General features: G+C 41.4%; 1 protein-coding gene across 5 annotated transcripts in view; it reads left to right on the top strand.

Annotated features, from left to right (window-relative positions):
- The window catches only part of ATXN7 (ataxin 7), a 140,512-nt gene that overhangs the window by 72,599 nt on the left and 41,590 nt on the right, over positions 1–26,323 (top strand). For all 5 annotated transcript variants that reach the window (XM_042979347.1, XM_042979346.1, XM_042979350.1 and 2 more), the window contains one exon: positions 17,687–17,791. In XM_042979347.1, the coding sequence (XP_042835281.1) occupies positions 17,687–17,791 (105 nt within the window). The remainder of the gene's footprint in view (positions 1–17,686; positions 17,792–26,323) is intronic.

Genomic DNA, 26,323 nt, shown 5'->3' on the forward strand with positions numbered 1-26,323 from the left:
CTTGTTCAGGTGTGTGCGTGCAGTTGTGCTAACTGAGCTTTGAGTACCTTGTTCAGGTGTGTGCGTGCAGTTGTGCTAACTGAGCTTTGAGTACCTCGTTCCAGCTTGCCCCGGAAGGACAAGGAGTGAAACTACACACTCTGAAGAAGTAAAACTGAGATAAGAGAATGCGTGAAGTTTTCTCGTGAAAGTATTGCCCATTAACTCAGAGTTTTTGAAACAGAAATGAGCAAACAGGCAAAACAAACTTGGAATACTTAAATATTTCCCAGTAGTAATAAACTACACCTAATCTGTTTAAACAGAAGAAGCCTTCGTAACATTAAGAGAGATTAGGAGTAGAACTAATTAACCAGAAGTCAACACTCCCCTTTCTTTCTCCCCTTAGTGTTCTTACAAGTCTCTCCCCTCCCCCATATCCACCCGAGACAGCAGTTAGACAAGTGAGTTTCCTGCACAAAGGGAAGACTACCAGAAATGATTATATAGAACTAAAAACATGTGATGTTGAGAAAAGTTGGCGTTAGGACCAAAAGAACAATTTGCACTTCAGTGATCTACTCTGACCCAGCTGCCTCCTAGGTCAGACCAACTGCTCTCAACCAGGAAGCATCTAGTATTTATGGAATGAGTGGAGGCATGAACGAATCTGATTGATTTAAGCTATTTTCACAGGCATCGATGAGAACATTAAATTGACGTGTATGAGTGCAACCGCATCTTTTTAGACACAGTGAAGATTTATCTTTATTTTTTATTGTAATTTCTCATTAAATAAAACTGCCTTTGGGGAAAGCTTTAATTCGTTTGAGTGTAAGTAGCAAGTAGTTTCAGGCCTTTGTGCCTGGGTCTCATCATTCTTGGAACCATATTTTAAATTCCTGGGTGACTTTGAATTATTGAAACTTAGTATTTATTCCTTGCCTGTTGTTTTTGTTTTTCCCATATGGGGGGAACACTGTTTTAGGACTTGATTTGTAAAGCATTTCTCTAAAGGTCGGGAGTCTTCAGGATGAAGGCTTCGTTGGTATCTTCTTGGAAGTCTCAGAGGCACCGAGGTTTCAAACGTCCCAAGCGTATGCTCCTCGTTCTCAGACCTGGCATTCTTCCAGAATTCCTTTTCAGAGACTGGTACCACCCATCCATCCTGTTCTGCAGGACCGGAGACTTGGCGTCATTCTCTGCATCACTCTTGTATCCAGGCCATTACCAAGTTGTGCCGATAGTGCCTTCTCAGTGTCTCAGAATCATACCTGTGCCATCACACTGCCATCCCCATGTCCATACTACTCCCTGTCTCCCACCTGTTCTGTTACAAACAGCTCTTGTCTGGTTTTCTCACTTAGGCTTTGGAACCATGAACCTCCCTTGTCCGCAATGCAGTCTGAGCAATGTTGAAAATAGTAATAAGCAGTCTGATGATGCTATCTTCCATTAAGATACTTGAAGTAAGCACTTCCAAACGGCAGAGTAAGGACCTCTGAAAATCTCCTCCCTAAAAGCAGTGAGACCACTGTTCTGAATTGTCAAAATTAACTTTTTCGGCATTCTGAAAATGAAGACTGGTAGGATCTGTTGAAAACTGATACAAGAAAGAAGGCTGCATCTCTGTAACTACAGCAAACTCTGGGAGGTTTTTAACTCACCCTATTGCAAACCCCCCCACCAGCTCTATAGTAACTTTGAAAACCAACAACTATGGTACCTGTGAGAACCAGAAGCCTAGAAGCCACCAGAAGGGACAGAAGGGGTTTGGAGCTCCCCCAAAGTCCTATTTCCAAGCATTTGTCACTCTCTGAACTGCGTGGTAGCTCCCTAAAAAGTTCCATTCTCAGAACTTGGCTTTACTTGAGCTGACTCAGAGTTCACTATGTGTCCTGTCCCTACGGTGTTTATTAAAAACAACAACAACAAAACTGTGGCAATTATTGAACATTACAATGGTCTGAGGTGGTGACAGTCTGACCATCAAACTAAAAGGCAAACAGTGGGGAAAAGACCTCAATTGGGGGACCTGAGAAAGCCCTCATTGCTTACCTTTGGCTGACCTTGAGGCTGTAAGCAAATGGAAGTGAAGGCTAAAGCAGAGTTGTAAACTGCTTGCTAGCACACCGACGGCATGCTCCAACACACACGTAGAGCCGCTCAGCAAGGGCTGGGAGACACACTGGTTCAAGATATTTTAGGAAATCCCTGCCTAATAATTAGCTAACCACACAGAAACTTTTGACCTAACCACACATAACAGAGAATATAGGCTTTAAAACAATTAGAGTGGGTAAGTCACTTAACAAACAAGGACAGGTGGGTGTGATTTCCAGAGTTGCCACATTACATTATTTAAATTGTCCAACCTTCACCAAAAAATTAAAAGGACAACAAAGAAACGGCAAAGTATGGCCCACATGCAAGGGGAAAACACAGATTAGAGCCATGTCAAAACGAAGCTTTTTTTATATATTAAAATTAAGTTGGTTTTATTCAGACTGGATTGTTTGAAGTTGTTAATTATAATCCCCAGGATAACTACTAAGAAAATAACTTGGGGGGGGGGGTGTGGAGATAAAAAAGGAATGGGGCACCTGGGTGGCTGATAGGTTAAGTGTTCAACTCTTGATTTTGGCCTGGGTCATGATCTCACCGTTCATGAGATAGAACCCGGAGTCAGGCTGTGCACTGACAGCATGAAGAGCCTGTTTGGGACTCTCTCCCTCCCTCTCTCTTGGCTCCTCCCTCGCTTGCACTCGCTCTCAAAATAAATTAACTTAAGAAAAGAATCAAAAAGGCCTAGTAGACTATATCAATTTAACAACAAAGGAGGTAGTAATAGAGGAACAACAACAAAAAAAGACACAATATGTATAGAAAACAAGTAACAAAATCACAGACCTAAATCTTACCAGTAATTACATTAAATGTAAGAGTAAGTACTACTCAACAGGAGGAAATGGGCAGAATGAAGTTTTAAAAATCACCTAACACTATGCTGTCAACAGGAGACCTACTTCAAGTTCAAAGTCAGAAATGTGTTGAAAGTTAATAAAAATTCCAATAGTAGTCAAAAGAAAACTAGACCAGAGACACCTGGCTGGCTCAGAAGCTTATGTGGTTCTTGATCTTGGGGTTGTTTGAGTCCCACATTGGGTGTAGAGATTATTAAGAGAAAAAGAGAAAGGAAGAAGGAAAGGGAGGGAGGGAGAGAGACTTAGATTGGCTATACAAATATCAGACAAAATAGATTTGAAAAAAATGTCATTAGAGATAAAGGAAGACATATTATAATCATGAATAAGTCAATCCATCAGGAAGAAGTAACAATTACAAAGGCACATGCACCTAGCAACAGAGCCTCAAAATACAAAAAGCAAAAAACAAACAACTAACACCAAAAGGAGAAATGGACAATTAAAAAATAATAGTTGAAGATTTTAATAACTCACTTGAAAGAATAGATGCAATAGGTAGGCAGGAAATCAACAAGGAAGACTTAAAAAACATAAACCAACTAGACTAACCAACAACAGAATATATACTCTTCTCAAATGTACATGGGATATTCTCCAGTATCATATGTTAGGTCGTAACAACATAAGCCTTGGTAAATGTAAAAGGACTGAAATCATACAAGTACCAAGTATGATTTTTAAACACAGTGGAGTAAGATTAGAAATTAACAACAGAAGGAAATTTGGGAAATTGACAATTAAATAATATACTCCTAAATAAGCAGTGGGTCACAGAAGAAATCACAGGAGAAATTAAAAATACTTCAAAGTTAATGAAAATGAAATACAACATACTGAAACTGTTACACTGCAGCTAAAGCAGTACTAAAGGGAAAATTTAAAGCTGTAAACAGCTCTATTAAAAAGGAAGAATGATCTCAAATCAGTCATCTAACCTTCCACCTTAAGAAACTAGTGAAAGGAGTAAACAGCATGAAGCAAGCAGAAGGAAGAAAATAACAAAGATTAGAGTGTAAATAGATGACCTAGAGAACAGAAAAAAACATAGATAAAATCAGTGACGCCAAAAGCTGGTACTTTGACAAGATCTGAGGGCTTTGATTTTGATAAAACTGGCAAACCTTTAGCTAGATTTCCCATTACTCATACTATTAAAATCAGGAATTAGATGGCATCAATACTGGCCTTATGGAATAGAAAGGGATTGTATAGGAGTGCTGTGAGCAACTGTATTCCAACACATTAGATAACTTACATGAAATGGACAAATTCCTAGAAAGATACTACCAAACCACCAAAATTCACTCAAGAAGAATTAGAAGATCCAAATAGACCTAGATCCGAATACGTAACTTTAAAACTTCTCACAAAGAAAAGCCCAGACCCAGATGGCTTCACTGGTGAATTTTACTAACTGTATAAAGGATTATAACCCATGCTACACAAACTTGTCTAAAAGATAGAGAAGGAGGGAACGCTTCTCAACTCTTTCTATGAGACCAGTACTCTGATCAACAAAACCCAAGACTGAAAACTACAGACTAATATATTCGATACACATTATACATAAGATATTCTACAAAGTACAGCGTACTAAGTATACACTGGGGCAATATACATTTGAGCAAGTATGCTCAAGATGGGTTTGCTAGATGGTCAGACTGAAAAAAGTCTGGATTATGATATGAATTAATTTCTCTAATATTGGTAACATTATTCAACTTTCAGTACAAATTGTATGATCTATTTTCAGCGCTTCTCAAACAATGATGTAAACCATCTGGGAATTTTGTTAAAATCCAAATTTTAGTTTACTTGGTCTGAGTCAAGGTCTGAAATTCTGTAGTTCTAAGCAGGTTCTTGGTGATATGTAGGGTATGGTCCATGGGCTATACTTCAAGCAGCAGAGCTTTGAGGATGAACATAGAGTTGTGTGTGCTTTTTTTTTTCATTGTGATCATTAAGATAGAAGATCTACAGGGGCGCCTGGGTGGGTCAGTTGGTTAAGTGTCTGACTTCGACTCAGGTCATGATCTCGTGCACAGTTCATGAGTTCGAGCCCTGCGTTGGGCTCTGTGCTGGCAGCTCTGAGTCTGGCACCTGCTTTGGATTCTGTGTCTGTCTGTTCTCTCTCTCTCTCTCTCTCTCTCTCAAAAATAAACATTAAAAAATTTTTTTAATTAAAAAGAAAAGAACATCTACAGATCGTTTTTGTCTCTGATGTGATGAATCTCAGCCAAACTCAGGACACTTACTATGCTTTCATTATCTATTAAAAGTCAACCTTCTGGGGCATGTTTTTGGTAAGATATTTAAAGACTTTATGAATATGAGCTAATTACATTTTATAACATTCCCTTAAGGTACTTAATGAAAGATACAGATCTCTGGTTTGCTACATTCTTCACAGCCACATGGCTGCTGAACAATACTCAGCTATACCGTAAAGCAGATAGCATGCATAACATGCTAGCTGAAGGCTAGCCATTGAATTTCAGCTTTCACGTGTTTATGAGTAGTATGTAGAAAGGCTGATTTTTGTGTGTTGATTTTGTGCATAGGCTGAATGTTTGTGATTCCCCCCCAAATTCATATGTTGAAACATCCCCAGTATAAATGATTTTTGGAGTGAGGCCTTTAGGAAGTGATTAGGGCGTGAGGTTGGAGACCTCATGGGATTAGTGTCCTCATAAGAGAGGCTCCAGAGAGCTTTCTCACTTTCTTCATGTGGAGTACACAGGGAAAAGGAGTCGGTGATCCAGGAAGCAGGCTCTCACCAGACACAGAATAAGCTGAATTATAAAAATAATGTTGTTTTTGTTTTGAGACAGAACACAAGAAGGGGAGGGGCAGAGAGAAGGAGAGACAATCCCAAGCAGGCTCTGCACCATCAGCCCAGAGCCTGATGCAGGGCTCGAACTTAGCAACTGAACAGTGAGATCAGATCATGACCTGAGCCCGACATCAAGAGTTGAACGCTTAACTGGCTGTGCCAGCCAGGTGCCCCAGCTGGCACCTTAATCTTGGACTTTGCAGTCTCTGGAACTGTGAGAAATATTTGTTCTTTATAATTCACCTAGTCTATGGTATTTTGTTATAGCAGCCCAGACAGACCAAGGCAATTTTGTATCCTGTTATCCTTCTTGCTAACCTGGTTGATTCTGGGAGGTTTTCTTTAGATTGCTTTTGATTTTCCGCATAGACCATCAGATCATTTGCAAATAGAGATAGTATTTTTATTTCTTCTTTTCCAATCTGTATGCCTTTTAATTCCTTTTCTTGCCTTATTTCTCTGGCTAGAGCTTCCACTATTATGCCGAATAGAAGTGGATATCCTTGCTTTGTTTCTGAGCCATATAGTCTTTGTTCATTAAGTATGATATTAGTTGCAGGTTTTTTGGTAAATGCTCTTTATCAAGTTAAGGAAGTCCTCTTTATTCCTGGTTATGTGGAGGTGGTTCTTTATCCTAAATACTTTTTCTGCATCATTTATAATAGTATGATTTTTCTTCCTTAATCTCTTAATGTGATTACATTGTGTGATTATGAGTTATTTGAAATGTCTGTTTAGTTTCCGAGTGTTTAGAAGTTTCTTGTTATGTTTGTCTGATTTTTAATTTGATTCCACTGTGGACAGAGAACATACTTGGTATGATTTCATTTCTTTTAAACTTGATGAGGTTTGTGGGGCACCTGAGTGGTTCATTCGGTTAGGCGTCTGACTTCAGCTCAGGTCATGATCTCACGGTTCGTGGGTTCAAGCCCCGCATCAGGCTCTGTGCTGACAGCTTGGTGCCTGGAGCCTGCTTTGGATTCTGTGTCTCCCTCTTTCTCTGCCTCTCCTCCTGTCCTTCCCTCCCTCCTTCCTTCTCTCCCTCTCTCTCTCAAAAATTAATGTTAAAAAAAAAAAATTGATGAGGTTTGTTTTATGGACCAAGGTATGATCTATATAAAGCTAACCATTTAACAGCAAAAATGGCTTAGTAGTCAATGCCATTTTATAGTTAATGCTGTACTTAGTTATATGAGAGCCATGGATTTTCTGCATAAAGGATACTGGGAGATGTGGGGTTGCATATTGACTGCCTTTTGAGCAAAAGAAGAAATGATATTCTTAATTGGGTCGTGAAATTGTAACTGTAGTTATAGTGTTATGTTATGTAACCGTAACAATAATAAAGATAAAATTAAGAGCACTCTTTATCGAGTCCTTATATACGCTCTGCTTACGGTACCAGCAGAGTGGTAACACTCTTTTTTAGCTCGCAGCTTACCCATTGGCTGCAAGCTTAGCTGAATGGTAGTGTTGCAAAGTGATTGTGGCAGCACTTCCAGATTTAGGACACGTGGCATTTTAGGCTTGGTTTCTGATTTGAAAGGTCAGAATTTACTGACAGTGTTTGGCGTAGCTTAAGGTACACATGTGACAGCCTGCCATGTGTACTGCCATGTTGGTCACCTTTGTAGCCAGACGTGCCTTCCCTAATGCAAATTCCGTAGCACTTTGGTACTTGCCTTCTCTCTTCTGTCCCAGGCCCCGTATCTCAGTTTCAGTACAAGCAGTGACAACATTAGCACTTGTGACTTTTATCTAGGGAGGATGACTGTAAGACTGGCTACTCACAGTTACTGATTCATAAATATTAAAACTATTTTCTTTGATCTCATTCTTTGGTCTCCTGCTGTTTGGTTAATTGCTTTTTGACCTAAAACATCTCATTTTTCTTTTTCTTTTGTTTTTTTTTTAATCCAGTCTTTGTTGACTATATTAGTTTAGACAGGGCCTTAAACCATGTATATTTTAGAACACTGTTGATTGGCCAGTTTTGTCCCTGGTTGGTTCTATTGTTTAACATCTTATGGTCAAAGGAAAGTCTGATTTCCTTTAATTATTGGAGCAGAGGATATGAATTTGGGAAAACTGTGCAAGGTAGAAATAAAATTCTATTTTATCCTTTCCCAGTCGCGACATTAAACTTCATTTAATAGCAATTAAAAGCTTTTATGTTACTGATAATTACTTTTGACTATCCAGAATTGAGAGTTTGAAATAAATTTGAAATAAATTTGGGACTGACTGCAGTAAAAGCTTAGTATGTGCAGAGACCAGCCTTCCAAGTCTATCAGGTTACTTAGAAGTGTTTCAGACACTAATGGGGCTGAGAGTCCTAGTATCTAAGCACAGCTTAGAGGAACAATGAGAGCAGACCATCCAGAAGTAGCCTAAACAATCTGCTGTCTGATAGGATGCTTTGGTTGACTTTGATTAAACAAGGCAGAAGAGCAGAGATGTCCTGAGAGAGGCAGGGAAGGCACAGAGCAGTGGAGAGGCTTGTGCACTGAAGTGGAGAACATGTACTTTTGAAAGCCTACCTTCAACCTTCAGATCCCAGGTCCTCCACCTACTGGCTCTGTCACTTAAAGCACGTAACCTCCTTGGTGCATCTCTTGCATTCTCTGTGAAGTGTGGGGATGGTGACCTTGAAATGTGCAGGTAGTATTACGAAGATCAGATGACTTAATGCTTTAGGCACTCTACCTGAAACTTAGGATTTATTTAGTAATTGTAAAGTTTTACTATTTTTGTTTTATGTGTTAATACCTCTTAGAGTTTCTTGTTGTGATTTTCGTTCACTGATAGATACCCAGTGCTCAGAATAGTGGCTAGGTATAGTAAGGATCCAATACATGAATGAATGAATGGTGTATAGAGAGTATTTGCCAGGATACTTCACACACAGTAAGTACTTAATACATACTGTTGTAAGAGGTGCTGTCTATAGATGGCAGAAATTGGGGGATTGTCAGTGTAACTCATTGACAGTAAAAGTAGAAATAATTATAATCATAATAGGTACGGCAGACCTTTTACATGTCAGACACAGTTCTAAGATCTTTACGTATAGTAAATTACTTTGTCCTCGTAAGTACCCATTAAGGTAACTGCTAGCATCATCTCGTTTTATGGATGAGAATACCGAAGGGAACTTGCCCAAGGTCATACTCCTGGTGAGTGATGATGGCATTGGGATTTGAACTCAGGAAGTCTGATGCAGAGGCAGGCCTTCCTCAGATTCTTTTTTTGAGAACCTACTGTGTGTTGGGCATTGTGCACCCACCCTCATGGAGCTTACATCTTAGGGACAGAGCCAAAACACAAATAACTAATGAGTGAAGAAAGGGAATTAGCTGAAGAGATGGGGGTCTGCTGTCTCTATCTTTATCTTTTATCTTCTCTATCTTTAAATGGGGTGGTCAGGAAAGGTCCTTTTCTTGGAATATAAGCTGAGACCTGGAGCCAGACAGGCAGAGGATTCCATACAGAGGAACCAGAATTAGCAAGGGTCCTGAGGTGGGAAAGTGATTGGCATGTTGGTAATTTTCAAGGAGACTAGAATTCTGGAATGGAAATTAGGGGGTGAGTGCCATGTCTTCAGGTTGCAGAGGTCAGGCAGGGCCTTCTAAACATTGTTTTTCATTCTAACTACATTGGAGAACCACTAAGGGGTTAAGTTAGACTAGGTGATGTTTGACTTAAAAACATCACTGGTTACTCTTGGGGTTGGGGGGGGGGGCATTTGGGCTTGGCATGGGTAGAAGGGAACATAGCTACTGTTTAGATCAAAGACCAGAGAACCATGATAGGGAAGATGACTTAAAAAAAAAAAAAAAAAAAAAGGCTCACATTTTAAAGGACTTTGCACTGTTCTAAGCATTTTATATTCATTAGTTCCTTCAACAACTTATGAGATAGGTACAGTCACTTTACCCATTTATAGATGAGGATACTGAATAAAGGCTAGTAGGTGGCAAAAATGGGATCTGAATGCAGCCAATCTAGTTTCAGAGGTTGTGCTTTTAACCACTAGGCTCTCTTGCCTTTACAAAAGTTTTTCCATCTTTGGCTTCCTCCCTTGGCCTCACCCTCCACCTACAGTCTCCTGCGTCTTGACCTGTCAAGTTCCTCCAGAGCTTGTCTTCAGTCGGGTTTCCCCCATTTTCGAAGTGCAAAGGCACTTCGTGTCTCACTGTGACTTTTTCATCAGCCCTTAGGGACCACTGTCCTCAAATCTGTGCTGCTCCCTGCCCCCCCATTACCTAAGTTGATCCATACTCCTGCCAGAGTGACCTTTTGTATCATGTGGCTTCCTCGCTTACTGGATTCTCCCTGTGTTGCAGGGTAAAGCCTAAACTCCGAAGCCTGGGCTCTGACCCTCTACAGTGAGAGGGGTGCCAGCAAGCCTCCTCTGCTGCACCCTCCCTCCCTTTCATTGTTTACAGGAAGGAGTGTGTGACCAGCAGTAGGAGCACGAGACCGCTTGAGAGTTTAGCTCACATTGTAAAATAGTCACTATTGTGTGTATGGCAGTCTTCTTTGAGTTTAATTAGTGAGAGCTGGGCCCTTGCAGACATTTCTGGTGTGTATATATTTTGTGTTTTTGTTTCTTTTGCTCACAGGTATTGAGTATTTACTGCATGCTCAGCACTGAGTGCTCCCCATGGATTAGTTCATTTAATCCTCAAAATAACACTGAAATATATTTCACAGAGGAGGAAACTGAAGTTCAAAGACATCAAATAATGTAACCGTGATCACCTAGCTAGTAAGAGGAAGAATAGGGACTTGAACCCAGGTACTCTGACTCCACAACTGCTCTTTGTTACTGTACTGCACCACTAGCGAAAGAGAATTTGCTGATGAGAATCAGGCCCTGAAACATGAGTTTTTTGCCAGAAGCGGCCTCCAGGAATGGGATTGATCATGTGTTCAAGGGAACCGTTCTCACCCTTCAATGTTTGTATCACTAAATGTATCACCCAATTCTAGTGGATGACTCTATGTCATTAAATGACACAAGACACAATTATAACCTTGACTTATGATGGTACCACAGGGACTTTAATACTTTACTTATTATTCATCAAGTGATATATAACACATATTTATTTGCTGCTTCCTGTCGGTCAAGTTAGACATTGTCAGGCACTGTCACTAGAGCAGGAAGCTGGATAAATACAGAACTTTTTCTAGTGGGAGGAAATTGAGGTTCACACAACTAGATGGATTGTTATAAATTGGGCATGGTACATTGTGGCAAGGCTAGTAACTAAGTCAGTGCTCTGGGAACATGTAACAAACAGGGCCTGTCTAACCAAGTCTCCAAGAAAGTGACCTTGAGGCCAAGACTGAATGTTCTAAAACAACAAGGCAGGTAAAGGTGTGGAGAAGGTGGTGATTGCAGGCAGACAGAATAGCAAGTGCCTGGGTGCTGTGACAGGAGAGAGCATGATGTGCTCCAGGAACAAAAGAAAGGCCAGAAGGGCCAGATGCAAACAGCCAGTAGGGAGAGACGCAGGTCAAGGCTGTTCAAGGCCGCATGGGCCAGTTTTTATTCTAAGAGCAACTGGAAGCTGCGGAAGAGTTCCAAGTGCCAGTCATGACTTCACAAACACACAGCGAGAGCTTGCTTCTCAGGATCTGTGCTAGGGAAGGCAAGGAGTCAGCTGTCAGGCAGGGCTACAGAGTTGTCTGCCTATAAATGACCATTCATCAATCATTGAGTGAAGGACTGTGATGGGAAAATGAATGGTATGAGGAAGAGCACAGCAGAGAGAGCGGTGGAACGGGTTCTTATGAAAAGGCGGGAGTTCCAGGAAGAAGAGGGGAAAGTTTTCCACGCTACCGGAACTGTTCTGGCCAAAAGATAGGATTGTGGGAGTATAAGGCAGGCTCTGAGAAGGCCAAGCAGTCTTGAGACTGGAGCAGGTTGACTCACACCAGAGAGATGGGAAAACCAGAGTGATAGGGGCCTTGCTTGCAAAGAGGTGGGTCAGGGATCTGAGCCCCGCTTTGGAGCCAGCAGAGGTCTTCAAGGAGAGGAGTGGTGTTATTTCTTTATAGGCCTGTGACTTTGGCAGTAGGTTGGAGGAGCCTGAAAAGGGAAGAAACGCTGGGTTTGGTAGGAAGTCTGTCCTGGTGTATGGAGGCCACTACCAGGGGCAGGGGCAGTGGGGTGGCATGGGGGAGGCAGATTTAGGCAGTGTCTAGAAGAATGTTGGGAGTTTCCTGGGCTTGTGAGCCCTGCAGAGCTGGTTCGGGGCACCTGGGTGGCTCAGTTGGTTAAACAAACCATTCTTGATCTCAGCTCAGGTCTCCATCTCAGGGTTGTGAGTTCAAGCCCCAGGTTGGACTCTGCATTGGGTGTGAAGCCTCCTTAAACAAACACACAAACAAAAACCAAAACAAATGTCAACTCTGCCACTTACTAGCTTGTAAGATCTTAATGTCTGTGTGTCTTAGTTTCCTGAGCAATAGTGTGGGTGCATGACCGCTATCTCACAGGCTTGGGCGGAGGTTGTTGTGTGAGCACTTTCTGTGGCATTCTAGGGTTTTCCCTATGTTCTCTTAATCTTCCAACCCTGTGAAGTGCCTAGTGACCAGTGAATTAGGTACTGTTTATCATTACCATATGTATGACACAAGAAGGAACTGAAGTTCAAAGAGGTTATAGAACTTGCCCAGAATGATAGGGAGTGGTCTTCTGTGTTTGCCACTCTGCTTACATACAATACCTGTGATAGAGCGTAACTAATTGGGGAAGGGGAAGCCCTTTGAAGAGAAGAGCTTTGAGCCAGACCTGCTAGTGTGTGGATGAATGTACTAGGCATCTTATGAAGACGAAGGGCAGAACCTAGCTGAGAATAGCTTTCTGGGTCTAAGGAGAAAAAGGAAGACCGTGTGCTCGAAGCAGAGTGAGTCAAGGAGAGAGGAGCAAGGAGGAATAAGGGAACAGAAAGTGAGAGGGAGGTGGAGGAACATCCGGCAGGGCCCTGGAGGCTGTGGTAAGGGCTGAGATTTTATTCCTAAAGGAGTGGGAGGCCCCTGGAGACATGTTAATGGTAGTGATGTGATCTGTTGGAGGACTTCACAGAACCGCTTTGGCAGCCGTGTGGAAGTAACTGTAGACCACCTAGTAGATAAGACTTTTTCCACAGTCTGTCAGAAAGGTGCTGGTGGTAGGCTCTGTAGCAGTGGTCTTAGATAATGGAGGGAAGTGGATGGAGGTTTTAGAGTAGAGCCAACCAGACAGGCTGGTGGCCTGGATGTGATGAGGAAAGGAGGAGTCAGAGATGACATCTGGGTTTTCAGTTGGAGCACTCAGGGAGATAAATGGTGTCATTTACCGAAGAGAGGGAAGGTTTTGGGGGTGGGTAAAGGGCAGGGTGGAAAGTGGAGTTCTCTTGACCATGCTTATTCCATTTGAGATGTGTATAAGCCATCCAGATGGCGGCGTCTAGTAGCAGTTGGATATATGAGTCTAGACAGAGCTCAGGAGCCATCTGGGTTAGAGATGGAAATGTGGAAGTCATTGGTATGTAGAAGTTGGGGAGCATGGGAGAAGGGAGACACCCAGGGTACTGCGAAGGTGAAACACTTTGTCACAGTACACGAGTTTTGCTGTCGGACTCAGTCCTCAAAATGGGGAGAGTAGCAGGAAAGTAACTGAACACATTCCCTCCTGTTTAGGGTCTGGTTTCAGGCAGAGAGCCTTCATTCTACATTTGCCTGTGGAGATCTGCACACGTGCCCATGTGTCCATGTACTTAAACCCAGTCCTTCCTAGTATGCTGGCCTGGGGTCTCCAAAGTACATAATGGCCTAGATGTGGGTATTGGTCTACGTGCTAATTGGGAGATTGGAGTGATCTGAATCCTGAGAAAGATTTAGGGCCTACACACAAAAAATCTATTCTTTCAAACTAGTCAGAGTGCATGGAGCCAGGTATGATTTTAAAACTACGTTATTTTGAAGTATATAATGGTATAAGTTGTATGTTTGCAGTGTATTTTACAAACTTTAAAAAAAACTCAGTGGTGGGGCACCCGGGTGGCGTAGTTAGTTGAACATTCAGCTCTTGATTTTGGCTCAGATCATGATTTCACAGTCCCTGGGTTCGAGTCCTGTGTCGGGCTCCGCGTTGACAGTGAAGAGCCTGCTTGGGGTTCTCTCTTGTGTTCCTCTCTCCTCCTCCCCTGTTCTCTCTCTCTCTCTCTCTCTCTCTCTCTCTCTCTCAATATAAAGATAAACTTAAAAAAAAAAAACAAAACAACTCAATAGTAGCTAAGTAGTTGATAGTAGCTTATCAATTCTTTTTCATATTTTGATATAAATCAATCTTTTACCTTTCTGCATTTGGGCAAGTTTTATATGTTAATTTGTAGATGGGCTCATTATAAATTTATGCTTTAAAAAAATTCAGAAACATACATACTGTCTCTCACAAAAATTATTTCATTTTCTCTGTTGCCACAACATTCCACATTCTGTTCCTGTTGCTAAGGCCTCTGGAATGTTCCAGTGCAGAAAAGGGATATAGAACTCTTTTTTTTTTTTTTTTTTTTTTTTTTACTCCTGGAGACATTTTATTTAAATTTTTTTGTGTCTTCTGGCTTACTTTCCAAATATGGATATCTGAAAGTAAAGAATTTAGAAAGCTAAAATTAAAGTTGCTTTAGATTTTCGTAACAGGAATTTGATTTCTTAGGGTAGCATGAACTGGATTTAAGTATACCATGTTTCTTTCCATGGGGATTATGTGTGCATGTGTGTGCATGCGCTCATGGCACACGTGCACACACGAGTGCAAATTTTAGGGAGTGTGATGAGGTAGCTGGTGAGATATTCTGAGCTCACAGAGAGAGTACACTTGAGTTTGAGTCCTGCTTGCGCTTTTTTGCTGGGTGACAATAGACAAGTTGATATCGCCTTCAGTAAAGTGAGGATTATATTGTAGGATAAACCATGTAATAAGTGCTTACATGTGCCAGGGCTTGTCAAATAGCAGTCTCTCAGTAAAGGCCAACTGTTGATCATGATTACTGTCATCATCGATTGCAAATGATCTTAAGTTATTGAGGAAATTAAAGTTTTTACACAAGTACAGATTCCTGGTCCCTTACAGAAATGACCCCTACCTTCTTAATTTTACTAGTGTTTCCAAGTCTCACAAAAGGATCAAAGGAATCAGAGTAAAAACAGCTTCCTATATAAACACTATTGTGGCCAGTTGAATTGTTACTACTTGAAAAGATTGGCACAGGTTTTAATTTGTAAAAATGGCTTTATTTATAAAGGGGTAGGGGGGCTAGTCCCCAGAAGTATCTGGTGTCTGGCAAAGTGATATATTTGAAACAGCATTGCTTGACATTGAGTGCTGTGGGAAGCCACACAAACCGGCACGCAGAGGCCTAACTCTAAACTGAGACCATTTAACTTAATGCTGTTTTAACTACTGTTTTAATTAATAAAACTAAATGAGCGAATTTCATTAATGAAACTGTTGATTTGATATTTATAGACATTTCACACTATAAATTACGAATGCCATATTAGTTCTGTAATTCAGATTTTCTTTAATTTGTCCTGTATTGGAGGCATGTAGCACAGGGGTACATGGAACTTAAGGAAAGTACTTAAAATACATAATTTTATTTTTAAATGAAATGTCATGTCAAGAAATTGTAGCCATGGAAAATGGCTTATTATATGTTGATCATTGCATGGATATAACCTTTCCTTTTCTCCCACATGTACTATTTTTAACTCAATGTGGGCATGCTTTCAAGGAAAATAGCACATTGTTTGGTTTTTATTTTTCATTAAATTATTAAGCTTAGTCACAGAAGTCAGTAGTCTACTAGAAGCTTCTTATATTATCAGTCTATCAAAGGTGTTCAGCTCTGACATTCCAACTTATTGGAGGTGGAAACTGGAAGGAATTTCTAGAAATCACGTTCCTCTGATCTTCAAGGGACTAAATCCAAGCCATTGTTATGAGTCAGAATGGAATCCCAGCTATTGACGTAGACAAAGTACTTCATCTCCCTGTGAATCAGTTTCCTCGTTTTTTTAGAGTGGGGTTGTAATGGTATCTACCTAGGCAGTTGTGAGAAAAGAATGAGATAATAGCACCTAGAAACTGCTCAGTGCTGCCACCGCATCCCAGAATCTTGTTGGTCCCTGGTATATTTCAGATTTATAGCTGTCTGTGCAGTTTAGTGTAATAGAAACTGTCTAAGAAAATCTGAGCTATATCCTTACGTAGATATTAGGTCAGTAATTTGATACTTGTGAGACTGTGATCACTTTACATCTCCTCAGGGCATTTTCCTGTAAAGCTACCAAGATCACCCAAGCTGGAGAAAGTGTGAAGTTCAATCTTACAGGAAGGAAAACAGATGCTAATTAGATAATGGATCTTTTTCCCCCCTTTAAACTTGGTATTTGGTCTCCTAAACTATTTGCCTAATTTTGAAATGTGCTAGTTAATCCATTCATTGCAAATATTCTAAATAGTGTAAAAAACCTGTTTAAAATCACCAGTTGTCTTCTTTTAAGTAATCTCTTTGGCCAACATGGGGCTCAAACTCACAACTCTGAGATCAAGAGGCCCACGTTCTACTGACTGAGCCAGCCAGGCACCCCTAAAATTGCCAATTTTGAAATACTTAAGAGATTAGATTCTCGATCTGAAATGTTAGCGCTATTCCCTACCTAGATTGTTGTTAATAAGTAATGATTCATGGTTATGACACTTTAGTTAGCCATGTATTACCAGATGTCTGGGGCACCTGGGTGGCTCAGTCAGTTAAGCATCTGACTTCTGCTCAGGCCATGATCTCATGGTTCGTGAGTTTGAGCCCTACATCGGGCTCTGTACTGATAGTGTGGAACCTGCTTGGGATTCTCTCTCTGCCCTTCCCCTACTTGTGTGCTCGCTTGCTCGCTCTCTCTCAAAAATAACTAAAAAATATGTATATACATATATATGTGTATATATGTATATGTGTGTATATGTACATATAGGTATGTGTATGTATATATAGGTGTATATATGTGTATATATGTGTATGTACATACACACACACACACACATATATATATAAATTACCAGATATCAAGTCACTTTCAGTTTTTGTGTTTATGCAGATAATTTAGTTTCATGTTTGTGTTTTAATTAAGTTCTTAACTGTAAAAAAAAAAAAAATCCAACTTGTATCTTGCCTTATTCTAGTAAATGAACTAAGATTAATATATGAAATGCTGTGTTTGTACACAAGTTCCATGTGTCCAGGAGCATCAGTATGTAAGCGAAAGGACTAGAGGTTCTTGTGACCTGAAAAAAGAGTATAAAAATAATTTTCTTTGTATTATACTCTGACCAAACCAGCAGTTTTACTCTTCAGCGAAGCCTCTGCTTCCTTTCTTAACTGTTCCATGGAACTCAGAGACCAGATGGCTGGAATAGAATGCATAGTTAAACAAATAAAACCATTAGATGATAGAGCTTTGTGAATCGTTAAGCATTTTATGTGGTTGCAGATTCTTCCCCATAATCCTTGGTCGAGTTCACGTAAAGTTGCTTTATTTTATGAATGTATTAATTGTTTGCATTTTAGTAGATTTGTCTCTTTCGCCTCAGACTGATGATTTTTGGTGCCTTTTATTTGAGCTCTCTGGACAGTGTTTCTGTAAGTCTGATTTGATTTCTCTCTTACTAGTCACGGTGCCACATCAGGTATTTTTAAATGTTACTGCAGTAACGCTTGTACTGCTACACTTCATCTTAAGGCAGCTCCTTTAGAATGTATTGCCGCCCCAAATGGATTCCTATTAATCAGAACCAGATGAGTGAGTGATGCTCTCTTCTTTGTTGCAGACATGCCAATATTTGGTCTCTGTCCAGCCCACGATGATTTCTACTTGGTGGTGTGTAACGACTGTAATCAGGTTGTCAAACCGCAGGCATTTCAATCACATTATGGTAAGTGCTTAACCATTTAAAAATCATTATGAGAGGGTAAAAGGTAAAGCAGGATTAAGCTGAAGGCCAGTGACAGCATGGATAGAGTATAATATCCCTCCCTCTGTCAAGAAGTAGGCTTTCTAATTCATCGAATGGGTTAATGTCTCTCAGATGTTGGGTATTTTCTGAATTTTATTGAAATTGGACAAGGAATAATGTATTTTATGAAAACTCTTTTGAAATATTGAGTCCGTATAGTGAAAGGTTTATTTCCTTCTAGACCTCACCTCATGGTTGTGAATTCAGTGGCTGGTAAAATTTGATATATATATACATAGTATAGATACATCCCTTTTTAAAATGAAATGTGATTTTGAAACTTGCAAGTTCAATAATTCTAAATACAGCTTGACCTCGTGTTCTAATCTGTGAATGTGAGGAAGCTATCACATCTTATCCATTAAAATGCACACGTACTTAGAATGAAATGAAGCATTGCGACTTTAGGGATTTCATGAACCCCTGAGCCATCCCTGGGCTTCAAGACTCCATGCCTGCTGTCTGGGTGTTTAATCATGGAACAATCCAGATAAGATGGTTTTGCTTTGTCATAATGCCACCTAAAGTGCTTACAGTAGAAAAAAATTTAATGAGAAGATGTAGTTTTTTACCCAGTTGGATTCAATAACAGCTCAGAAGTATTTGAATGACCACCTTGTTTCAGGCACTTTGATGTATAATATGATTCTTACGTCCATGGAGTTTATAATTTAGCTTATGAGACCAGCAAAATTAGCTAGACATACTTTTTAAATAACTTTAAGTTGTTTCCTCATTGTCCTTATTACTACAGATATGAGCTTGAGACACAATAATAATGAGATCCCCTGTAGATAGTGTTTAAGTAAAGCTTCTGGGGAGGTGACCCTGGTGACTTGAGCTTTAAGTGATGGGACAGAGCCACCAGCGTGGCATTTGGGAATTAAAGCATTCTTATACAGAGGGACGAGCTGAGGTACAGACTGAAAGAAGCTCACTGTAGGTGGAGGGAGGTCAGTGAAGGTAAGTACACACTAGAAAAGTGTGCCCTTGTGGGCAGGGACCCTGATCGTGCACAGCCTTGGAGGCCAGAGTCAGAAGACCCTTGGGGGGCACTCTAGGGCTTTCCTGTATAAGGAAGTAACACAGGCCCACCACACGGGTTAATTTGGTGTGAATAAATTGTAGAAGGGGAGAAGCAGGGAAAATAGTTCGAAGGTAAGACATGATAATAGACTAAGACTAAGGTGTGGAAATAGAGCTGGGGAAGACAGCATAGCATTGAAAGGCATTTTAAAGCTAGCACCTACATGGCTTGCTGTTGGGACAGTCGTTGTTATAAGAGTCACACCATCATAGCCACATCCCACCATTTTTCCCCCCAAGGAATAAATTTTTTATGCAGTCACACAAAGGTTTTTTTGAATTTCTGATTCTGAGTAGAAGCCCCGGGGTGAGCACTAGAGTGAGTACAAAGATGAATAAGATATTATCTTCCTGATGAAGACTTGTGGAGGTTAGTATTAGAAAAGGCAGTTAGTCAATTGCCACGTATTTTGGAGTTACGGATTTTGAAGCCAAACTAGACTGGATTTAAATTTAAACTTGGGGGGTGCCTGGGTGGCTCGGTTGAGCGTCCAACTTTGGCTCAGGTCACGACCTCACGGTTTGTGAGTTCGAGCCCCGCGTCGGGCTCTGTGCTGACAGCTTGAAGCCTGGAGCCTGCTTCGGATTCTGTGTCTCCCTCTCTCTCTGCCCCTCCCCCTGCTCGGGCTCTTTCTCTCAAAAACTGAATAAACGTTAAAAAAAAAATTAAAATGTACACTTGGAAGAAGCCTAAGTTGGTTGTTTTGCCTTGATTTTCCAACCTCAGCTTCCTTTGTTGTAGTGTCGGAATGGTAATAGCAACCTCATAGGTTCTCGGGATTGATTAAATGAATCAACATAGGTAAAGCCCCTCATACAGCGCCTGACACATAATAGGTACGAGAGAGAGATAAAAGTACAGCTGTGGATTTAGAAATGTTTGTGTCTGAAGTCAAAAAAAACGGTGCAGGGTCTTAAGAATAAGGAGGAACACAGATTGCTTCTCAATGAGAAAGCTTCTTAGAGAAAATTGCCTTCTGGTTAGGGTATTCTGAAGAGTAGAGTGGATCTGTTGTCACATGTGCACAAATGTTTTTCGTCAGTTTTTAGGTGTGTGATACATGTCCGTTGTGGAAGATGCAGAAAATCGTTTTTAAAAAATCACCTATAATCCCCTAAAATGGGAAGTGTTTCGATGGGGATAGATAGGGCTGCCACATACAACTTCACAGTCTATACGCTGAACGGCCATACTTGGTGGCCCCAGGTTGGCAGTAGCCGTGATGTGAGCAGGCGCAGAGCCAGGAGATTGCCCGCTGTCTGGGATGTACTGCAAGGAGTCTCCATCAGCCGGGGCTGATGGAGCCACTTGTGGGTGAGCAGTGTGCAGAGACAGGCTGGGACGCGCTCAGAGAGCCCCAGTGCTCACCCATTAGACACCCCTGGCCTCAGTGCAGACCTGCTGCAGGTTTTTCTAGCACCAGAGTGATGTGACTTCATGATCCTCCAGGGAGGATTGGTGGGCAGAGTGGATTGAAAGGGAGTGAGAGAGGAAATGGGAGTATGAAAACAGTTGGCTTGGCTCAAGGCCCACTTAAAGGTGTTACCTCTGCCAGGACTTCCTTAGCTAGAAAGGGTCCCTCTTGGTCCCCTCTTCCAGAGGCACTGCACACAGTTGTTCCAGCACATCTTATGGAGATGATTTTCTTTTTCTTTTTCTTTTTCTTTTTCTTTTTCTTTTTCTTTTTCTTTTTCTTTTTCTTTTTCTTTTTCTTTTTCTTTTTTCTTTAAAAAAAAATTTTTTTTTAACGTTTATTTATTTTTGAGACAGAGAGAGACAGAGCATGAATGGGGGAGGGTCAGAGAGAGAGGAGACACAGAATCCGAAACAGGCTCCAGGCCCTGGGTGGTCAGCACAGAGCCCGACGCGGGGCTCGAACTCACGGACCGCGAGATCATGACCTGAGCTAAAGTCGGACGCTTAACCGACTGAGCCACCCAGGCGCCCCTCTTTTTCTTTTTTTAATGTTTGTTTTTGAGAGAGAGAGAGAGCGCGAGTGAGCACGCGTGTGGGGGAGGGGCAGAAAGAGGGAGAGACAGAACCCAAAGCAGGCTCCAGGCTCCGAGCTGTCGGCACAGAGCCCCATGTGGGGCTCGAACCCACGACTTGTGAGATTGTGACCTGAGCTGAAGTCAGACACTTAACCGACTGAGCCACCCAGGCGCCCTGCCTGGAGATGATATCCTTGATCTCACTCTCTAAGAATGTCAATATATTGAGGGGCGCCTGGGTGGCTCAGTCAGTTGGGCGGCCTACTTCGACTCAGATCATGATCTCGCAGTCTGTGAGTTCGAGCCCCGCGTCAGTCTCTGGGCTGACAGCTCGGAGCCTGGGGCCTGTTTCAGATTCTGTGTCTCCTTCTCTCTGACCCTCCCCTGTTCATGCTCTGTCTCTGTCTCAAGAATAAATAAACGTTAAAAAAAAAAATTAAAAAAAAAATGAACGTCAATATATTGGGGCGCCTGGGTGGCTCAGTCAGTTAAGCATCTGACTTCGGCTCAGGTCGTGATCTCACGGTTTGTGAGTTCAAGCCCCGCATTGGGCTCCGTGCTGACAGCTCAGAGCCTGGAGCCTCCTTTGGATTCTGTGTCTCGCTCTCTGCCCTGCCCGTCCCCTGCTCACGCTCTGTCTCTCTCTGTCTCGACAATAAATAAAATGTTAAAAAAAATTTTTTTAAAATGTCAATATATTGGGGACAGGGCATGAAGGAGTGTCATAAAATCATATTTCTACCCTTTTTCTGTAACAGCGTCTAGTATACCAAGTATCTTTTGATAAGATACTTGTTGAAGGAGAAAGGAAGGGTGGTCATTTCAAACATGTAAATGAGAAAATACGAATGCAAGGTTCATAGACTCAAAAGTCTTATGTGGACAGGCAAGGGGTGGGACTGATAAAGCCACTGGGTGGTGGACCTTGGTCCGTCTAGTGGCAAGGGAAATATTAAAACTGTAAGAGAGAAGAGTCCCTGGCAAAAAGATGGGACCCAAGTGTTCTGAGAGAGGGATTCAGCTGGGAAATGTTGAAGGAGTTCTGAGACAGCACCAGGGAGAAGGCTAATGGAGAATAAACGGGAGGTTTGGCCCTGCATGGGTGTGTAGGGTTGGGAGCAACTGCATGAAGTTGAGGGAGGCACCATGTGATGACCCTGGAGTAGTTTGGGACTGACACCCCCACTCACCTGGAGAGAAGGAGAGGTGGGCAGTGCCCTAGTACCAAGAAGCATTTTCACTGCGGCCAGTGTCTTCTTCTATCTTTGGGCATAGGGGTTGTAACAGGAAAAAGGGTTTTTTGGAACCCGTGTGGTCTTTTGTTAGAATTCTAAAAGGCCCATTCTTATGTGTTAACACCAAAAATAGTTTTCAAATTCAAGATCCTTCCCTGTGGCATTCTAGTCTGTTTATTAGGTATTTGGAAGAATCCATAGCTGCCAATGGAGGGATTCTGTTTTCTTATCTTTTAGTGAAGTTGATGAAAATGTGTGGGCAGTCTTCTGTGAATTAAGGTGTTAGTAGTAGTCATCTGTGACTTGTATGAACAAGTGAGCAGTTGCTGCAAAATCAAACAGGCATTTCCTTTAAGAGCATGGCTGCCAGGGGAGAGAAGAAAGCTACAATAGCAACAAGGCTTGTAAATCAGTTCCTGTTGGTGGTAATGTTCTTGGGAACTGGTGAGAAGCTTATTTATCCATAGTAGTAAGAGACAGTTTACTTTCTTGCTAGCCGAACTGCCTTTTTTGGAGCTAACGGTTAACCAGGATTTCCATGTGAACAGTGATGGTGAATGATGGTAGTGTCATTTTGGCATTTCCAGTTTCTTGCAGGTCTGTTTGCTTTCGTAGTATACATTGCTTTCTTTCTTGGAAGCTGCGTAGTAATACCATATACTTTCTTGATGTTTTAATGTTTTGAAGTAGTCCAAGATACTTCATATTTTTCTTAAGTTACTCATTATTTTTGAGAGCAAGATGTTCCTTACTGTTAATTTCAGATTTAAAAGTATAATTTGAATCCTTGGATCCCAAACCTGCTGTGCATCCAAATCAAAGGGGAGCTTTCTAAAAGGGCAGCTTCCTGAGAACCATTCTGCCCAGCTAGATGGGAATCTCAGGGATAGGACTTAGGAATCCGCATTCTAAACCACTCCTGAGACCTGAGTCTGACCCACAGGCTGGCTGGGGTGCATTGGGATAACGGCAGATCCCTCCCCACTGTCAGGAGTTGTGGCTGTGTATTCCTGGTGCCTGGCACAGTGACTGACACAGACGGGAACTCCAAAGTTTGTTGAGTCTAGCAAGGATGGCAAGAAAGGAGGCCCCTGGTTTTTTAAAACTGGTTTTTAACTTTGTATTACATGCTGGAAACGTCCTGTTAATTGCCTCCAAAACTTTAACTAAGAAGGAGGGCTGAGATGGTGATGTTCCCTGTGGCCAGAAGCACCCTTCTTTTGAGCTTGTTTACCAAGTCGGGAGTCTCCATAATCAGTGTGTTGGTCCTAAGCTGGCTACTGAATAGCATAAAATGTGTAGTCCTGTTTACATCCATTGGCTATGGGTCTGAACAGATAGGATCAGCTGATGACTTTTGGGGTGCCTTTGGGGTTCTGTGTTGGAAGAACGTCCCATGTGATTGTGACACGCTGTGTGCTTGGGCTTCTCTGCTCCTCCTCTTGGAGTTTGCTTCCAATGAATACCTCGGTTCCTCCCAACCTGTCTTTTGTAAAGCAGACATGAGCTGATCTTACCTAGGTGAAGTAAACGAGTGCTGTTCATTCGGCTTGGGCAGATGCCACAGTTAGAATCTGTAATAAGTTGAAACCCTGCTTGCATTGTCAGCTGTTGAAGTATTTTGCCCCAGGTTAGTTACGTTGACCCGTTTGTTCACCTTTTGGCTCAGCTCAGTCCCTGAGCAAGGCCTCATAGTCACATGTGCCTCTGCCACCTTCCTTTGATTTTAATCAACCGGGTTCAATGTTTATGATTCGCTTACATAATTCCATTTAGTATTTTTCTTTAAATCAAACCATTTCTATTTAAAGTCAGTCCGTTGCAAACAAAACCTTACCACAATCATCAACAGGAAGACTGGTGTTGTTTGCCATACATGCAAGGCGTAAAAATAAATACAGGGAAGAGATGATTAAATTCTTTGTTACTGTTCTTGCCGATGCCGGCTCTGAGGCCTGCTCCCTTTGTGGAAGGGGAGACTAAGACTAGCACGGTTTAGGCAAGTGTTATCCACACAGTAGTTGTGATGTTATCAGAAGAACTGAAAGAGATATGGAGAAAGGAGTAAGTTGTCACTTGAGCTTTAAGGTTGTGAATGTTGGGGAGTGATACCTGCTCCATGTTTTAGGAAACACCAGCTCAAGCTATTGGATTTGATTTCCTCTGGTGCTTAAGGAGCTGTCCACTGAGGCCAACCAACCCTAGCGGTAGGATTTATCATGCCTAGGAAGCAGAATTCTCCAGTCACATTTTGATCTGCAGAAGGATCACAGAGGACAAATACCCTTGGTCTTTTATGTGTTGATAACGTACTGAACCCCTGCCAGTCACTGTGAGTGGAACGTGAGTCTGGTCCTCAGTGTGAAACATCTGTCCGTCCCAGACCTCTGTTCATAGATGGGCGTGGGGGCAGGGAGAGTGGGTGGCATATCATCCGTCTGGGTTTTTCAGAACTTGGTGTAAGCAGAGCTAGCAGAAACACTGCGGTGATCTTGCAGCCCTCTCTACTTGTAGATATTACGATCCTGCAAAATTAACAGCCCCACACATTGCTTGGATTTAATGTTCCTTGAAGTGCACTGAGGTGGTTTGGATTCTTTTAGATGCCAGCATAAATTATATTTTTCAAAAATGTCATTTTCATCAGAAGATCAGTAAGTTGAAATGACTCCTGCATTTTTGAGCTAATTGATTTCAAAGAATGTTAGTATAAGAGCAAAATGAGTCTTAGTCTATGAGATCTGATGGGCTGGTTCTGGCATAAATGCTGATTCCCGTTGTTGACACCACTTAAAATAGTTGTGACCAGTGATTGCTGTCGTGTAATTCAATGGATCTACATCACAAAGCAGAGGTTTTGCTGTTTCATAAAGAACACCCCTCCCCTTTTGCCATCTGATGGAAAGTAACAGTTTCGGGTATTTTCAGTGAGTTGTTTTATTTGGCTGTTGAGTAACTTTGTTTTTGTATGAAGAAAAAATGTTTCCCTGTTCACTCCAGTGTGCCAGCTAAATTTGGTCACTGCATTTTTATAATCTGGGCCTGTTTCTACTTTGAAACTTTTAGTGATAGTGAATCTTTTTAGGATTGCCATTCACCTAAAAGTCCACAGATTAATGATGATTTTTAATAGCACTTTGATGATTCAGTAAGCATTTTTACATGTATTGTCTCATTTCCTGTTCTTTGAGGCCCATCAAGTGCATAGTTCTATTCCCAGTTTACAAGTAAAACTCCTAAATTAAATTTCTTTCACATGGATAAAATGTACCAGGCCAGGTTTTCTGGCTACTCCTATCTATTTCTCTTGCTTGTAATAAGGATGTATAGAGTTAAAAGAAAATCTAGGGAAGGTGTAATGAATTCCACATGTCACAAAGCTATCATTAGTGACAGATGTCCTAGCTCAGGTAGAACTTTAAAGGTGGCGTAGAGTAGCTGGGTCAGCATCATAAACTCATTACCTCAGAGCATTCAGTAATTTGAAGACATAATGGTAGTAGGTAGATAATTGATTTAGCATAGTTGTTGGATTTCTCTTTGGCCTGTTCTACTTTTTTAATCCTAAATCCGTAGTAGCTATCCAGAGCCAAGCGCCTCCTCTTTTTGTTCCAGCCCCTAACATTCTGTAGTTTCTTTAAAGAGAGTTGGTTGGCATATTTATTTCTGTAGTCAGTATAAAGATTGAAAGTTGTTGCCGAGCCAAAAATACTTGACTCTTTTGCTTGGGAGACATATGCCAGGCCTTTGTCCTGCAGTCAGAGCTGAGTCAGGGAAGGGAGCTAACCAGAGCAGGCACGTCACAATGTGAATGATGTCAAGGTGGACGTTAATTTAACTCTCCGTGGAAATTCGAAGTTGACCATTTGACCTAAACTTCATGTCACGGAAAATAACGTGATAAAAAATAAATGCAGTGAATTCAGTTTTTCTTTTCCACAAGCCAAATAGTGCTAATTAATCTTTTCATATAACTTCAGTAGCATCAAATAAAGGACCAGTTTGTCCCTAGGTAATAAATTTTATCTTTTTCCCCTCAGTTATGTAATAAGTAGTATCTTTAAGTAGTAGTATTTATGCCATTTGTAGGAGCAGCATTTAAACTTATACTTACAAAAATGTATTGATTTTTCCTCTT

Source organism: Panthera tigris, chromosome A2 (genome assembly GCF_018350195.1).
Source record: "Panthera tigris isolate Pti1 chromosome A2, P.tigris_Pti1_mat1.1, whole genome shotgun sequence".
Taxonomy (NCBI): domain Eukaryota; kingdom Metazoa; phylum Chordata; class Mammalia; order Carnivora; family Felidae; genus Panthera; species Panthera tigris.